This window comes from Labrus mixtus, chromosome 8 (assembly GCF_963584025.1).
Source record: "Labrus mixtus chromosome 8, fLabMix1.1, whole genome shotgun sequence".
In the NCBI taxonomy this organism is placed as follows: Eukaryota; Metazoa; Chordata; class Actinopteri; order Labriformes; family Labridae; genus Labrus; species Labrus mixtus.
The window spans coordinates 9,139,691-9,157,542 of record NC_083619.1 but is presented as its reverse complement, the minus strand read 5'-3'; the positions used below and the strand labels follow the sequence as shown (position 1 = coordinate 9,157,542).

General features: G+C 37.5%; 2 protein-coding genes across 6 annotated transcripts in view; one reads left to right on the top strand and one right to left on the bottom strand.

Moving 5' to 3' along the window:
* Positions 1-857: 857 nt before the first annotated feature.
* On the bottom strand, positions 858-8,982 carry LOC132978337 (acyl-CoA-binding domain-containing protein 5-like). Of its 2 annotated transcripts, XM_061043456.1 has the most exons (14): positions 8,743-8,982; positions 8,367-8,488; positions 8,006-8,129; positions 7,336-7,408; positions 6,886-7,045; positions 5,310-5,348; positions 4,787-5,014; positions 4,131-4,346; positions 3,302-3,399; positions 2,529-2,715; positions 2,132-2,346; positions 1,893-1,943; positions 1,690-1,805; positions 858-1,593 (listed from the first exon to the last, which is right to left on the bottom strand). In XM_061043456.1, the coding sequence occupies exons 2-14, from the start codon at positions 8,446-8,448 to the stop codon at positions 1,581-1,583; spliced, it is 1,602 nt and encodes a 533-aa protein (XP_060899439.1). In that variant the 5' UTR covers positions 8,449-8,488; positions 8,743-8,982; the 3' UTR covers positions 858-1,580. The 2 variants fall into 2 exon arrangements, with proteins under 2 accessions (XP_060899439.1, XP_060899440.1); XM_061043457.1 differs by lacking the exons at positions 4,787-5,014; positions 5,310-5,348 and having other exon boundaries at positions 8,743-8,887.
* Positions 8,983-9,775: 793 nt separating this feature from the next.
* Positions 9,776-17,852, top strand: part of LOC132978338 (abl interactor 1-like) — a 30,817-nt gene continuing 22,740 nt past the window's right edge. For 2 of the 4 annotated variants that reach the window (XM_061043462.1, XM_061043461.1), the window contains exon 1: positions 9,776-9,998. In XM_061043462.1, the coding sequence (XP_060899445.1) occupies positions 9,882-9,998 (117 nt within the window). In that variant the 5' untranslated portion in view covers positions 9,776-9,881. The remainder of the gene's footprint in view (positions 9,999-17,852) is intronic. The other 2 variants (XM_061043460.1, XM_061043459.1) reach the window with 1 other exon arrangement.

Sequence of the window (17,852 nt, the reverse complement as noted above, 5' to 3'; positions counted from 1 at the left end):
AGGTGACGTCATATTTATGGGAAATACACAGGAAGTGAAGTACAATTTAAATACAAATTTGTGAGACAGATTTCCGTCCTATACTTTTTACATTTCGCTTTTGCCCGCACCAAACTCTATCATTCATGTTCGACCTTTCTGTGAAACTCTACTTTAAAAAAACAATTTTAAAATTGTTGTGTACAAATAACATGACGTTGGACAGATAGTTTTTCTTTAGACATGTAAGCCTACTTTGTCCTTCACAACAAATTTTCCAAACATTGTATAGAAAACATGGACCGCAACAAAGATATAGCAAAAACATCAAATGTGTCTTTGTTGCGTTTTCTATACAATATATTCTGTATATATTATTGTGTATGTATGTTTATCTTGTATGTATTCCTGGGGTTATATCTATCTATATATCCGGTGATCACAAAAATGTGTTTCACTTTGGGACTTTTGTGAAAATTTGAATATGTGACCACAACTTGCCATTAGTGCCTCTCATCCTATTGGTGTATAAATGTGTATATAGTATATGGGTGTGCCCCCCTCCTGTGTTTAAAAATGATCACCTGAAGAAGACCTCTGTTCGAAATGTAGTGATCAATAAAAACACCTTTTTTTTGTGGAAATTGAGAAAGTGTGCGGGCCTATCTTCTTTCTGTTTTGCTATTTTTGCACTGCCCTGCACCTATATGTGATGTGTGTTTAACTACTTCTTTTTCTCTTAATTAACTTAACAAAATGTAATGAATACCACACTACCAACATGATTTTACCACTTCTTTGTGATCAGGAAAAACAAAGAAACAAAGTCTTGACTTTGAGAACGTGTTTATTGCATGTCAAAGTTTTCTTCATGAATGTTTGTTTTACATTTGTAGGTCTGAAAGCATGATATAGTAGATAGAAGAGATACTTTTTTCAATTCACTAAACAGCTAAAAAGACAAAAGGATAAATAATAAAATTGTCCAGTACTTTTTGAAATGTGAAAGTGATATCTTTGCTATTATTGCACTGCAGTCATAAAAAAATCACTTTCAAACATAAAATACCATTAAAGTAAAGCTGCTAACATCTTTCTAGATATCAGACAATAAATAGAAAAGGTGCTGATTTCTAGTTGCAAGAAAATACGTTGACAAAAACAGTAAAGAAAACATAATTAAAAATAAAATGTACAATAAATAAAATAACTGACAATAACAACGGTTGGTTATGTTAAACAACTTATGTTATTATAATTATCTTTATGTTGAATATCTATTGATCAGTGACACATTTCATAAATAAGATCACCGCCTAATTCTATAAGTTAACTGTAACAAAGAAATTGTGCTAGCATGAATCTTGCCATTTTAAAACATCTAAATAGTGCACTTTAGTCAAAATGCTACACTTTACAGCAGAAACTCTCTTTAAACAGCTTCCTGACCATCTATGTGTCTAGGGTAACCTTTTCCACTTCTATCAGGGCCTCATTACACCCCGACTGATATTGATTGTGGCTTAAAAAAGCCATAAAGCAACCAAAGTGCAACATTTTCATCTCGGGTTCATGTTCTTTGCTGATGGATTTCAGGCTATTCAGGTTATCTTCCTGTAAAGAGAAGAGCAGAAATAGAGGTTAAGTATTCCCAAGTGTTGCTTTAAACAAAGACAAAAAACTGATAATAAGTTGCCATAGTTTCCTTACCTTCTCCTTCGTTGTAAATACAGCTGGACAAGCCAATGGGAAATCAAAGGCCAGAGTGCCGTCAACACCACGGTGAGTGGACAGAAGTCAAAGGGCCACCAGGAAGGTCTCATAAACTATAAAGACACAAACTTTCATTTAAATGACACTTCTGTTTTCCTGATTACAAACATATAACATCAATTAAAGAAAATTAAAACAACCTTTTGTGCTACTGTAAGAGGGTCCTCCTGTCTTGGTGAAGATTTTCTTGACTGTAATTTGTTTTTTCAAAAAAAAAAAATATATATATGTAAATATACGATAAGAGAGATTTTCAGAGTGATATTTAGGTCTTTTGCACCGAAAGTGCAAAAAATTGATTTTGCAATTGAAAAACAGTTATTACAATCTCTCTATCATCATAGTGTACACAACATGGTTAACACTGAATGTCTCTTACCTGTGACACGGTTAGCACCTCCAGAGCATGCAGCCTGTGCAGCACAGCAGCCATATCGTGCTGCAGCCTGAGCAGAGCTGTAGCTATTTGCTCATTGACGTTTCCCCTGGCAGCACTCGCAGCATGTCTGCTCTGTGACACACAACAGCGGGCAGCATCTACACTGACACACCGCTGAGAGCTGCAGGTTGCCCTCGGTGACTGAACACCTGAAACTAAATCAGAATGTGAAAGCGAAGTGCTTACAACATGTAACTTGTCTCAAAAACATATGTTTTTTTAAATATATCTGGTGCCTTTTAATACTTAGGAGGGTAAACTAAGTGTACTTCTTAGAGGAAAGGTAAATTAAGGACACCATGTCAGTTTAAATCAAAGGTGATGACTGCACTCTCACCTCTCCCTCTTCTTGAAAGAGAGCTGTTGCGTTGAATTGTACTAATCCCATCTTTAAAGTAGAGATCTCCCATGAGTATCTGATCCTCTTCTCCATTCAGAGTAGTGTTGCTCTCAAACCAAAGATCCTTTTGCCTCACTGAGGCAACTCTTGATCCAGGTGTCAGAACTTTAGACGAACACAGTCCCTTGGCAGATGGAGGAGAAAGTCAACAACAGTTTTAATTAGGTGAGAACAATTCCATTTGTGTTTTACTTTGTGAGTTTCTCTATCCACCTGACATGATTCAAAGGGAGAGACATATTGGGAATTATACATTTTGGATTCATATTCCCAGGACTGAGAGAATTGATAGCACTCTTCATTAAACTATTCTAAAACTAGGAATCAGTTAAGTTCTGCTCAACTCTGGGAGCAAGGGATCAGCTAGTCTACAGTTCAAAACTACACCTACGTGTACCTTTACAGCACTAAACCTCTGTGGTAGTTTAGTACAAAGTCTGTACAACAGTGCATTAACATTTTTCTTTCACAGGGTTTTGTTGTGCTGTTTTCTTCCTTGGTCAATCATTTGAAGTCTTGTGTCGTTTTAGAGTGCTGGTAGATCTCTAACTGTCTCCTGACTGTAGGTGGCTGCAGAGTTAGTGTGTAAACGTGATGGTGGAGTGGATCTTGTCATTAAGCTCTTAGATTGAAAGTGAATCAGTATTTTTCCTAAGATTTCAGAATGATTGCTTTGGTGTGGTGTTCACTCTGGAAGAGGTAAACCACACCTCGTCCATGGCCAGATGCTCCATTGAGTCGCAGAATTCCTCATTATCTGAGTCTGTGGATCGGCGGAGGTTCTTCTCAGGGACAAGATCACTACGACCTAAAAAGTGAAAAACAAAGCGAACCATCATGAACAGAGAACGCATAAACTACATATTTGATACATTTTCTTAACAACTTCTTGCTACCCATTGTTTTTGGGCCTTTGTATTTACATCTACATTTAGCATTTAAGAGAATAATTTTCAATACTAAAAATGTTCTGATCAATTTTTTAAAGAAAGGCTCAAACGAAAGTATGTGAAGAGGGTTGCTCGAAGTGTTGACAGACAGAATGGCATCATCCAACGCCTCACTGGATCAGCTTTATGGAGCATTTTAGTGCTTTCAGGACATTGTTTTAGTTTTTTACCCACAAACCTACTATTTCAGGTCAGTGTTTCTGTTCCAATATCATTGTCTTTGCAATCTGAAAACAAACACACATCCCTTTCTTCCAGGCACCAAATAACAAAGACGGGTTTCTGCCTCAGAAGTTAGTGGAGACTAAAAGAAAGATAGTTGATCTGTAACTAACACTTGCCACATGGGTAGAAACATGACTCTAAATCAATACTAATGTTGCTTAGTATTGGCTGTATTATAAAATGGCAAGTGCTTGCTTAAAAATGTGCCGTATAAACTTGGAACAGGAAAAAAATATGTTAATATTGGTTCATGTTTTGATGTAATGTGATCCAGTAGTATTTTGAAGTATGCAATGTCAGAACAGGTACAGGTAGTGTTTTCCAATCATACAAACTTTTGTTTTGCATGTAGGTGTTATCTTACCAGTCAGGTGTCCATTAAAGGTCATGTACGGGTTATATTGCACGCTGGACTCCACAGAGCACGCCAGCTCCTCCTCCTCCACCTCGCTGTTGAGGGAGCTGTGTGTCCCGTTGGTGAAGGAGGACATGCTGGGTTCCATGCTGCTGCTTGACCCCCTGGTGTCAGACCTCCCCCTCTTGTCTTCCACCATCAGCAGCCTCGGGTCAGGACTCCAGCCTTGGACAATACAAAAAGAAAGAGAGAGAGTGAGAAAAAGAGAGACAGAGAAAAGAGAGCGAGAGGAAAAAAAGATGAGAGAGAAAAATGTCATCTGTTCCAGGCTTTTCTTTGTGTGTGTTTCAGGTCAAAAACGGTCATGTGATGAAAATTCATTTTCAAAAAGGCCATGTTTCTTCCTATCAACGTAGAATAAATTCTTCATTTGTTTGGGACTATTTTAAGTAGCTTATTTATACACAGTTGGCACACTAGAGCCTATTTATAGCAGCTCTTTTGTGGCACAGACTCAATATACTACTGTCTGCTTGTAGTAAAGAAGAAATATGTCACACTTGGGTCCATTGACATGTAAATAATTATAGAACTATCAGTGTTTAATCTCTACAACACAGCAAATTTCTTAGCACAAAACAACTAACAACAACTACTGATGGTACCTTTATCCTTCTCTTTGTCTTCATCATCTGTATTGTCTTCTTCATCCCCATTCTCCTCCTCCTCCTCCTCCTCACTTTTCCTCCAATCACTGCTTTCCTCACTTCTGTCCATTTCACTATTTTCATTGCTTCCCCCTGCCTCCTCATTACTGACACTTACACCATGAACACTGTTGTCTTTGTCATGTTCTTGGAGGTTTTGAACATCATCCCACAGATCCCCAAAGCCTGAGCAGCAAGGGAAACACTCTCGATTAACTCCTTCACATTGCACAATGTAAATCGACACAGAGCAAAGACATACCCACAGTGTGGTTTAACAGAAAAATGTGCGTTTCACAGCTTCTAAACACTACATCTACACCGCAAAGTGCAAATACAGGGGCAAACCAACAGCAAACACACTGACTAACTAGAGCACACACATGACAGTCTACACAAGTGAAACTTAATACGGTTTCAAAGCTTTAACACTGAGGGACTCATTAAAGCTCTACAGCTACTGTGAACACCAAAGACTTGCCTTCCATTGTTGGTTTCTTAAAGGGTCTGATCAGCTCATCTAGTGATAAAAAGACATGTAAGACAGGCTCAGTATTCCATCCGAATCATAAATGTGACTAAGAAGATTAACAGCAGTACTACATCCAGCACGAGCAGCAGAGCCCTCCAGAGACTCTATTCATTATTTATTTGATGAGGATTCATGTAGCAGCTGTCAGATGAATTCAGATTCCCCTTTTACCACCTTTCAGGTATACTAGTGGATTTTATGACATTACTTTTTCATGAGTGTAATATTCAGAGTCGATTCATTGGTGAATCTTTGAACTGTTTGAATCCATTACTTCAGTCAACTATTTTAAGCTTAGTCATAACTTGTGGCTAAATTTTTGAACAGTTAGCTTACTATTTCAAAACTCAATACATTATTTGTGCTCAATATTTCCTCTGCTTATTCTTTTCCATTCAGATATTTGCCGTTAATCCATACGGTTAGCCAAATGTTCTGTTAAGCTGTTGATGTTGAGTTCATATTTTAACCTTTAGCTTATATATCCACTGTTAGCTCGTACTAGAGCTAACTTTTTTCCAAAAGATTACGGTCTACTCCAACCATTTAGACATTAGCCTGTGTTTTATTATTTCATCAGTTGGCTCCCTCTTCCAAAAGTATACCCATTTATTTAGCTAACTAGTTCAACAGTCTGTTAGCTAACCTTTTGAACTATATATTCTGATCTTTTAGCTAACTTTTTCGACCATTAGCTAACTATTTTGATTTTTTTTCTATTACTTTAGCTTAATACATCGACCTTTATAATATGATTTAATTAGCTATTTATCAATTGTTTATATCAGTTATTTTAACTGGCTAAATATTTAAACTGTTAGCTATTTAGTTTAAGTGTTTATCATTAATATATAGAACTATCTCAGCCATTTTTGCCACGAGACAGATAGACTATTAACCAATATTTTGAACCGCTGATCCATAAGTATTTTATCTGAATATACACTATTAAGCATCCTTTTGATCCATTAGCTTGAAATTGCTTGAAAATATCTGTTATTTTGAGCTTATTCTTTCAGCTGTTAGCTATCTATTTCAGCCGTCCATCCATAAGGCTTAATGTATGAACTGTTGATATATAACGTCTATCTTATATGTGAACTGTTAGCTTTCTATCTGAAGCTGTAATCCTTTATGTCTACCAAACTATTTTAACCATTTTCCACTACATTTAGCTGTTATTTAACAAATGATCCATTACGACAGTCAAGAATAATCAATGTAAGAGCTAACTCTTTCACCTAGCTAACTCTTTCAACTATTTATCTAGAACTTTATTAGTAGGCTATTTTAAACTTTCATAATTATTATCTGTTTTTGAATTGTAGGTGCCTCTTAACACTTTGCTTTTAGCTTTTCTTTGCATACTCTTCCATGGTCACAATAAGTATTGATCAGTTATAGCTGAATGAGTGTTTTTTTTTAATACAAATAATACTTTGTTTTTCTGCATACCCCCTGGAAAGAGCAGAAGTACCCCTAGAGCCATAAGTACCCTTCTGTGAAATTCACATATGTAGTCTACCTGCATGCTGTGCAAAAGGCCTGGTGAAGGGTCTCCTGTCCACTTCGTTCTCTTCAATTTCTTCATTTCTTCTTCCCTCTCCATCCACATCTGCGTAGAAGGAGCCAAGCTTTTGCACCAGGTCAGACACCTCTTCTGACATTGGGATAGTCTCCAATATCTGAAAACACATAACATTTAAAGTGCATTTTAAAAAAGGAAAGAAAAAATCATTAATTATTTCCTCAATAACTGTTGTTTTTTCTTCAGTATATACATGTAGCCAGATGTCTACAGTTATGCTAGCAGCTATTTGATGCTGGCAAAACTTCATGCTAATACCAGTGAGCTAGTGTACTGAATGTGACAAAGATATCATGCTAATGTGAAGAAAGTAAAATGTTCTATAGGCTATTTTACTGTGTGTGTAACACAAATTTGCCCCCCAAAGGTCCTCTTGAAAGGACCTACCAGCTGGATGTCCTCAACATAATTCTTCATGGCTTCCTCCTTTGTCATATTTCCCAAAGAGGTCCATGCATCCCTGGCAACACAAAGTCATAGTTCATTACTAAGCTGTTAGTGAACATGAAGTAGTAAAAGTGTTAATATGTTACTGTTAGATAAGGTATTACCCCATTCAACTCAATCTATACTGTATACATCACAAACGTGCAATATATTTATCTGTATAGTAATGTTATACATAGCTTTTCTTTTTATATCTATTTATATCTGCACCTTATTTTTCTATGTAAACACTTGCTGCTGTTTTTATCTGCACTACAACGAGCCAAATGCAACAAAATTCTGTTCTTATCTGCACCGTAAAGTACAAGTTTGAATGACAATAAAGAAAGTCTAAGTCTAAGTAATACTGCAGGGATATCCATCAGATGTACCTGCAGTATAATGCAGAAATATGTTGAATAAGAAATACCAGGCATGCAAAGTGACTGTGACCCAGACTTCAAATTTACAGGGGGGAGACTTTGCGATAAAGGCAACAGTATAGTTTATCAAAGTTAAGTGGTAAATTGTAAATGCATAATCTGTTTGTCTGGGTCATTTCAAGACGTAGTCATTACTCTGGATTTGACGTTTTACCTTAGCTTTAACACAACTACATTAAACTGTTTACCATTTAGCTTTGCCTCGAGTGTCCCAGAAGCCCATTGGTCTGGGGATGTTGCAGGGCCCCAGGGTGGCCTGCTTGTAATAACTATAGAACATCAGCATCATATCATCAGACGGCTGGAAAGGACCTGAGAAATGAAGAAAGCAAATTACAACATACAATACAAGCATTCAGCTAAATACATATGATGCACAAGTTAGGCTAGAAAATGACTTCAGTTAATAGGTAAGACAAGAGTTCATGCTCTGCACGTAGGTTAATCACCTGAGTGTAAACACACCAACAGGAGCTGACTTCATATAAGCTAACACTTAACTGAAACATTGATAGATGTGAATGAAGTTTGATAGATAGTAGTGATCACCTTCTTCGGGCAAACTCCGGATCACACTAACTGCAGCAGCAAATTTCGCCTCCAGGCTGTGTTTGTCCTCCTCGTGCGCCATGCTGACTCCCAACAAGGATGACAGGAAGGAGTCCTCACATCTTCAACAACAACATGGAACAATTCATGGAAACAGTATCGCCAGTTCAGGCCGTGTTTAGCAAGGGATAAGTCAACAGTGTTTGGTCATCAATAAAGCTTAAAGCCTCTAATGTATGAAGGCAGACAGTTTCCTCTTTAAGCTATTATGTTTTTGTATAGGTTTAGTTTATACATTTCCCTCGGGGTGGCGCTTACAGGATACATTATGAAACAGAAATAAATCATTTCTATCGCTGATTTGTCAGATACTCACCATAAAGTTACCGTTTGCCGGTGGGATAATTGCTTCATTAGCCGATACCTGTCTGCTATATGCAGCAGCAAGCCAATCCTGACTCCAGTGGAGGATGAGCAAACAGTCATTTGGTGATGATTAAACATATCTGGGAAATGTAGTTTTTTACCGACCAAACAGTCGTAAAACGTTGGCTTCGTTAGACCATCAGACGCTTCAGACTCATCGCTTTGCTCCTTAAAATCCCAGAAACCCCTCGGAGAGGGTATTTAAACCGCGGTGATGCATGGGAAATGAAGTTTTTTTTTTGCAGTTTTCTTCTGAAATAGGCTTTTTCTTTATTTAGGATACTGCTTTTTGTTACCATCATTACAAATGCTTAAACGACTTATTTATTTAGATTATGTATCTAGTATTATGATGACAAAATATTTAGAAAATAAGCCATCCCTGAATATTTAAGGCAATCTATTAAATTTATGAATTCCATTAAGGTGAGGAATGTGATGCCATTTTGATGTTAACAGTTATTTGCTTACAATTAAAATAAACTTAACTTAATCTTACTGATACATCTGCTTGTATTCTGCTGCATTTTTTAAACACGTTTTTTTTAACAAATTTGTATTTGTTTATTTGTGTTGGTTAAATATTCATTTTTCAGTGGAAATGAATAAAAGCAGATAAATGTAAATCATTCATAAAGAAAATATATCAAATAAAACAAAAAATTGTTTTAAGAACGTGTGATATTTTGTGGTTTAACTTTGTTTTATTTGTTCACCAGTTTAAAGAATATATACATGAGTTATATACATCATTTTTGTTTTATATAAAATACATTTTCTATTATTTTAATGACACTTTCTTGTTCGTTATCGTTATCTTATTTTCCTTTTTTCTGTTATGGACTGAAACGTCATCAACACGCTGATGATGGATAATTGGTCCACTGCGCTTCTTCCTCAGTCTCTCAGCCAATCACAGGCCTCCGTTCATAACGTAGCTGCCATTTGTCACAGACGGTTGTGAATCGAGAGACCAGCAGCCCCACAAAGCCAGGCGGGGGAGCCCCTCACTCAGCTACACAGCACAGCATCAGCGCCTCGCCTCAGTGAAAAGGACAGAGAGAGGAGAGAAATGCAAAGGGATGTAAGATGGCAGAGCTACAAATGCTATTAGAGGAGGAAATCCCTGCCGGCAAAAGAGCCCTTGTGGAAAGCTACCAGAACCTGTCCCGGGTTGCGGAATACTGTGAAAACAATTATGTCCAGGTAAGAGACGCTTAAAGGTCGTTAAATGTGGTAAATTTGTGAGTTATCTCCGTCGTGTCTGCGGTGTGTTGTAGTAGAAGTGAGTTAAACCACAGGGACAGGAAATGCTGGTCGTAACGAAAGGGAACCTAAAACCGCTACCTACCACACGGAGTGGCCTTCATCTCCCGGTATTCTGATTCATATGTGGCTCTGTGGCCGTCTTTCATGGTTTTCTTGTTTCCACTAGTCCGTTCACATTTAAAAGGCTACACTGGATAAGAAGAAAGCTGCTGGGGGGGTGGTGGTGTTGGGGGGGGTTCAGAGGGTGTGTCGTTGTTATGACCAATGGTTTGATACTGACTGCATTCTCTGATATGTACATGTGACAGAATATGAAAAAAGACCACATTTTCATACATTTTCACATTTGATATATTGATTCGGTCTTTTTTTAAGGGACGCAAATCACATACTAGGATCACACAATAGTGCTATAAACCAAAGAAATGGCGAATGAAATGTACAAAAAGCCAAATTGGTCATCCAAATCTCAAAGCTAACATTGGAATAAAGATAAGGTTTTTTTTGTCAAATTATGTGTGTGTTATTTGACAAGAAAAATAAAAGGAAAGCTACAACGTAAGGCTCAGTCACTACAAACTACCTGGACAAGCCGATGATTAGAACTGTTATAACGCTTTTCCTAAGGGTTTTAATCATTTGTATTATCTATTAACAAATACTCCAGTCATCTCTCATCTGTGAGATTTATTTTAGATTGGCCATGTCCTTAAATACTCTAAGGGAAATTACAAGTCATGTAAGGCTCTAGATGTGAGGTCAGTCTACTCATGATGCAAATAGGATGTGCATACTAACACAGTGCTGACAAGGAGCATGTTCATTCATCATTTGCCTACAATCAAATACACATGCTAATGAAAGGTGTGTCTGATTGTAGTTTGCAAAGACAAGCACTGATTTCCCAAATTTGGTGCATACTTGAGAGGATCACACATGTTGTACTTCTTTTTTTGTGATTTTCATTGAATGGTGTGTTAGTTCTCAATCTCCAAATAACGTGAATAATGTTATTCAGTTCTTTAAATGTCCAACAGCAGGATTTTTCTTCATTAAAGGTTTTGTTACAAATCCCAAGATTTAAAATTCCTTCTATACAGCCTTAAAAAAGCAAGATTCAGCACAATATTGAACTACATTCACAATTTATCATTCCAGGAGAAAAATAACCTTCTTCCACTGCAAATCTTTCAAAATCTTTCATTTCTAGATTTAGACACAATGTCCTATTTCTGTTATGACTGTGTCAGTAGTATGCAGCTTTTAAAATACATATATTCATATTTTCTGGTACTGATAATGGGTCAAACTCAGTCTCGCGATTTAGTATCTGATAGGGCAGGAAAAAGGGAACATTTAATAACTGGGGTCTTCCTCAGAGAAAATCACAATGATCCATTGCCTGATAAAATATTAAAACCTTAACAGGGGATTTCCACCCATTAAAGTTACTCATGAGAAACCTCACCATCACCCTGTTAGTTTTTCCTCAGTGAGGGAGTTCGTTGAGTGTGGGTGAGAGTGTGAGCTGACAGCGCAGACCGTCACTGAGTTAAACGGTCTGGTGTGAACGACAGTGTCTGCTGACAGATCGGCACACACCAGAAGCCCCACTGTGCTCTTAATTTTTTGACTGTGTTGCTGAGAAAGACCACAGTTGTGCCGTTGCGATTACGCGTCAGATCACATTGCCCTGGTTGTCATCAGAAATGTAATGTAGGTTACACAGTGTGAATGCACGCCTTGATACTGACACGCATAAACAGCTCTTCATGGTAAATGTGTTGTAGTGTGCTCTAGCCATTATCACTATGGGGAAAACTGTCGTAAAAACCTCTGAAATCTGTATGCCTAATAGCTGTGCTTTTACCAGATGTTATTTCAAGATAATTTCAGTGCAATTTAATCCTCTTAACTGAATTGCCAGACAGTTTGACCCCAGGGTGACTGATTTATCGATTTATACATGGGGGAGTTTTAAATGTTAATTATTGGATAGTAGTATTGACATTAACTATGGTTTGTAGCCATTCACATCTAGTCATGAACACAAGGTTAAAAGTTTGACCCTGAATGTCACTACTAGGTAGATATTAGGGGTGTGGATCAGCAGAGGCACCACGATACGATATTATCACGGTACTTGACTCACGATTCGATGTCATTGTGATTTTAAACATTTTCGATATGCAGAGAATTGCGATACAATATATTGCGATTTCACTATTTTAACTGCATATTATGTCCACAAAATTAAACTAAATCAAGAATTTTGTTTTTTCAATAGAAGAACATTCTCAGTCTGTTCATCTCACTTCAGTCTTTTTATTTCTACACAATGAGTCAAGCCCCCAGACCGACCAACACTGTGATAAAAGTACAACCCTGTAAAGGCTGCATGCACCTCACAACCCTAACCCTAACTGAACAAACTGAACACAAACATGTACTGACAACTGTACAACTGCAGTAATGTTTAACAATGCAACTTGTTATAAAATAATTGTGCAACCCCTTCAACAATTAAAAATAAAAAAATAATATTTGCTATTAATTTAATCAAAATATCAATACTTGGTGGCCATGAGATGATATAATATCACCTAAAAAAATATTGCGATACTATGCTGTATCGATTTTTACCCCCACCTCTAGTAGGTATCAAACGTTGCAACTACTGGGGCAAACTATAGTTTGTAAACTTGTGGGTAAAACCAGGCAAGGACATGAATTTATTCAAAATTTTCACTCTAATTAAAAATGCTTCAAATACTGAGCAACGTCTTTAATTTAACTTTGATGAAATATTTGAATTGATAAATCAATAAAGATCATGTTAAACAGTGAAAGATAGAGGGATGGTAACACCACATGTGGCGTCTCCACATGGAGGCGGCTGTGGCTCAGTTGGTAGAGTCGTCGCCTCTCAACCGGAAGGTCGAGGGTTTGATCCCCAGCTGGGCAACATGTCCAATGTGTCCTTGGGCAAGACACTTAACCCTGAATTGCTCCCGCTGCTTCGGTGGTGGTGTATGAATGGGATTAGTTACTTCTGAATGGATGATACTTGGATGTGATACTACATAGCGATCATCACTACCATCAGTGTGTGAATGGGTGGGTGTGACATGCAGTGTAAAAGCACTGAGTAGTTGGAAGACTAGAAAAGCGCTATATAAGCTCAAGTCCATTTACATGTGTGAGGTTTTGTAAATTGAAGAGACAAGTTTAAATCGGACTTACTGATTGTTGGTCCTTAACTGAACTGCCAATCAAGAAAACAAACAGATTTGTTGTTGACTTGTTGCTGTGACAAACTGCAAGAAATAAGGTGGGTAGTTTGTAGACAAAGCTGTTGAGTGTTTGCAGTGGATAATGAGAGAAATATGTTTGGGTGAAAAATTGCTGCTGGGTGGGTTTTGATCTTACCTCTCCCACTAACCCCTGTCATTGTGAAACCAGTAGTACTAGTAGCAGTGCTTTGTGAGCTTCATGATGTGTTTCATATAAGAGACATTATTCATCAACTATTTTTATTGTTGCTTCCATTGATTGAGGGAGACAAACACTGTGATAAGCACTTTCATGCACTATTGACCAGAACATCTGAAGTCATGAAAGATTTGTCTCGTTTAATTGCTTTGAAGAAATCTAATTATTAGCATAGGTGATGCTTATTTTACTTTGAGAATATTATTTACAAATGCTTTGGGTTCTTGTTCATTCTTAATGTATTTTTGACTAGTGACAGTAAGATGCTTTTCATCCCCCTCACTGCTGGTTTTCAGATATGTACTGTGCCTATCTCTGCTGCAGTGTGAGGAATATTGGCTGGAATATGAAGATGCATGCGGCTTCTCTTGAATAATGATTTCTTCAGGGACATTAAAAACATTAGCTGCATGCACATACACACGTTTTCCTAGCACAACAGGAAATAAACAGTAAGGAGGCTGAGCAGGAGGCCAGATAGCTAATATTCAGATGTAATACTGTAGTATTAGATGTAGGATATGTCTCTATATCCTAAAAAAATCTCTTTAGTCTCATACTGCCTGGACCTAAAATAATACCTGATAATATTGACGTGACAGATCATCATAATCCTGTGGGGATATCATTTAGTAATTCAGTCTTTGTATTCACACTATCAGCTGAACAGCAAACTGTCATACAACACACTGGCAACGTTGCACTGACGTGTAAATCTACTCTGGAGGGAAACATTACTAGTTTTATTTTTGGATGAGATATTTGAAATGAGCCATTTGAATAAAACGTCACCTACACAATGATACGTTGCATAAAAGAGGCTTTGTTGGCACCTTTCTTTGGGCCTTTGTGTACTAAAATAGCATGTCTTTGGGTGATATCTTTTGTGATGTTGAAAAATGAACATGATGCTGCTTTTGAGCTACAAAGGGACATTTGCTGTCAATGTGAGATCTTACCATGAGCACTGATCCAGTATGGGGTTTGCATATCTAAACCACTACCAATGACTATGTCCTATGGTAGTTTTTTAACTGACCATTTTACATAAGAAGCCATTTTTTCAGATGTCAGTAACACCTGTTATTTTTAATAACTACTTAAACTTCAGGTCCACCAACCAGTTTTACTATCTTTATACTGTTGCTATATTGAATCCATTAGCTTATTTCACTGTCTTGTGGTTTAATGCTTCAAGTAAGTATCATCTAAACAAGATCACAAGAATGAGCAGCAAAATTACTGAGCTGGATCTGAAACCTGCAAGCAACATTTATAAGAGAGTAAGATGAAAGCCCCACAAAAAGCCATGGATACCTCACACAAACTACTTATCCAATACAGTCAGTCTTCAGGCCATATGACTTGTGATTTGTGGGTGGCTGTGGCTCAGTTGGTAGAGTCGTCGAGGTCAAGGGTTCGATCCCTAGCTGAGCAACGTGTCCGATGTTTCCTTGGGCAAGACACTTAACCCTGAATTGCTCCCGCTGCTTCGGTGGCAGTGTATGAATGGGATTAGTTACTTCTGATGGATGATACTACATAGCGACCGCTACCATCAGTGTGTGAATGGGTGTGAATGGGTGGGTGTGACATACACCCACCCATTAACACCCAGCACCCAGCTCAAGTCCATTTACCAATTACCATTTACCATTTACCATGAACCAGTCACCTCTATTGTAGACCAAGTGCAAAATATCAGGCTTTGTGCCTACTCTCAGATGTACTCATGCTTGAAGACTTAATTTAATGATGGTATGGTTTTTCATTCATATTTCAAGGCACTCTTACCGGTTGTGTCGTTGGTTGTCAAAACGCAATCCTTTTAGAAACCTTTTTTTAAACAATACAATCTCTGTTTTTTTAATGATTGATAGTTCTACAAAATATCAAAGTCAGATTTCCGTATTGAATCGTTGCCAACATATTTGTGCAACTTAGACAGTGTTCAAGAGTTTGCCTGCATTTTTTGGTAATAAAAAAACAAGACATACCCAATATTTGTTGCCTTGTATTTAAAATGGGTTTATATATGATTTAATATTTACTAGTATCAAAGTTTAAGTTCCTAACTGCTTAATTGTTTTCTGAATTTGTAATGTTTACCCTAAAATTAAGAGATGCAGCTTCTCTATCTTTCAATATGTGTAGTCAGAAGTGTTAGAAGAAATCCCATGAATCAACTTCATGTTGACCCACCAAAATCCCCCCTGGTAACTCACATGATACCTCTCTGACTCATGGCTGCTTCATTCATGACTCATGAGGCTCATAATATTTCACTACCAGACCTGAGGCTCAGTGTGACATGATCTCAGAAATGTCTTCTTTAAGTGCTTTGTTAGGGTTAGCTTTTGTAGGTTTGCTATTAACCATCATATCTCAAAGCAGGAGAGAATGAGTAGGAGAGATCCATGTAGGGAAATGTAGTCTGCCTGTGCAGGATTATTTCAGACTTTTGGACTAAATTGAATTCTATTGAAACTTAAACTTTAACTTCTGTTTAAATCTCAGTTCACAGGTTTTTAACTCTCATTTATGCATTGGGCTGTTTAAGAGATTACACTGTGTATATGCAGTATGTCTTTTTGTTATTGTCTATGTACTGGTTCATTACATCTTTGTGTGTTAGTGATGTTATGCCCCACCATAAGGTGGCCCTATGGGGCTTACAACAACCCACAGTTTCACCCAATAAAGAACATAAAACCAAGGGCTTTATTATTAATAGACACACAACTAAATCATGATGAACTTCAAAAACTAACTCAACAAGACAACACACAATCCCTGACTGAGAGACACAGCAGTCCCAACGTCAAAAGCATCTCTCCTCCTGAACTCAGCACTGTCTTTGTAACCTCGTTGTGAAATTCAGTAGCTTCACCTGGGAAGAGCTGAAGACAACAGGAGGGGGAAGAGGCAAACAGCACAGGGAAACATATAGCCGTAACAGTGACTAATGAAAATAGTCAAATGTGACTGCCATTCCTTTTCAAAGTTAAGGTATGGCTGCCTGTCTCTTACATATTGCTTAGTTAGCCAGCAGTTCTTTGCGTCTGACTCCATGTTTGACAAACTGGCAGTCTAAGGTCTACACGGGTCGACCCGGCCTGAAGCCCTCAGTCACCAGACATCTGCATCAGATAATGGAGCTGCAGGTGGTTTGCAGAGTAGCAGGTGGGCAGGTGGTCCTGTTGTAATGGTCTGCTGGCTGTTAGCCTCCTGCTACCACTCACACCTACCACATTGTTTTGTTTACAGCTGTTAAATTGTAGCTGAAGTCTTTGTTGCCCCCACATAATCTTTAAGATACTGGATAAGGCACAAAAAGTATGGTGACGAACGGCTTCAGATTCAGCAGATTCAACTCAATGGCAGTGAGCTCTTTGATAGGAATAGTTTCAGATTTTTAAAAGCATTGTTTGTCTGAGGTTGGGAATATCGATACCATCATCATATCTGTGCCACAAATTTAAAGCAAAAACCAAGATGATAAACTTAGCTTTGTATTAATGCTGAAGCAGGATGTCAGGCAGCATAATTAGGTACATAACATAATGAGCCATATTTCTGACATTGGAGGTAACAGTATCCCACTTCTGCTTTTTTATTTCTTTTTTGGTTTGCTTAGCCATGCTTGGTATTCGTCATATAATTTATATTAAACTCATTAAACTCAGGGCTGGTAAGAGAATATTTTTTACTCCCTAAACTAAATATTTGCTGTATATCCGTGGCAAGACAACACAGCCAAATGTTTAGCCAAATACTTTTCTCATGCATAACACTATCCAGATGAGCCTTCACATTTTTAAAGTGTTAAATTCACAGAACAGCTGCAATATACCATTTACAATTGTGAGGGCTTCAGTGACCAAACATATTGTGGGACATCTTAATCTCGCTCCGTAAGGGTTTTTTTGTCAGTTAAACCATACTCTGACGTGAGATTTGAGACAAATATTGCTTAAGTGATCGGCCAATCATCTGGGAAACAGACCAAAATAAATAAATGAATGGCTAGTTTAAATGTGATGCACTGTCTAATGGCAACAATTCCAGATAACATGCTATAGTTAAGCAGTAAACGTTTACAGGTCATAGCATAAGACAAGCTACATGGGTTAGCATTTCTTGCTCATTTATTTTTGTGCTAGAAAATTATTTTACACTTGTGATCATTTGTGAATGTTGACATTCTGAATGAGGAATTTCTCAAAAAAAAAAAGCCACCATAATGATTTGTCCCATGTTGGAGCTCTCTGTGCAGCCTCATTGTCCCTGTTTTGTTTC

What these genes read in the sequence shown, in the direction of transcription:
- LOC132978337 (XM_061043456.1), bottom strand. Translation starts at nt 8,448, where the DNA reads ATGGCGCACGAGGAGGACAAACACAGCCTGGAGGCGAAATTTGCTGCT. An exon ending in GCCTTTTGCACAGCATGCAG is followed by an intron (nt 5,349 to 6,885) that starts GTAGACTACATA and finishes TTTTATCACTAG; the next exon opens with ATGAGCTGATCAGACCCTTT. An exon ending in AGCATCTGGCCATGGACGAG is followed by an intron (nt 2,716 to 3,301) that starts GTGTGGTTTACC and finishes CCATCTGCCAAG; the next exon opens with GGACTGTGTTCGTCTAAAGT.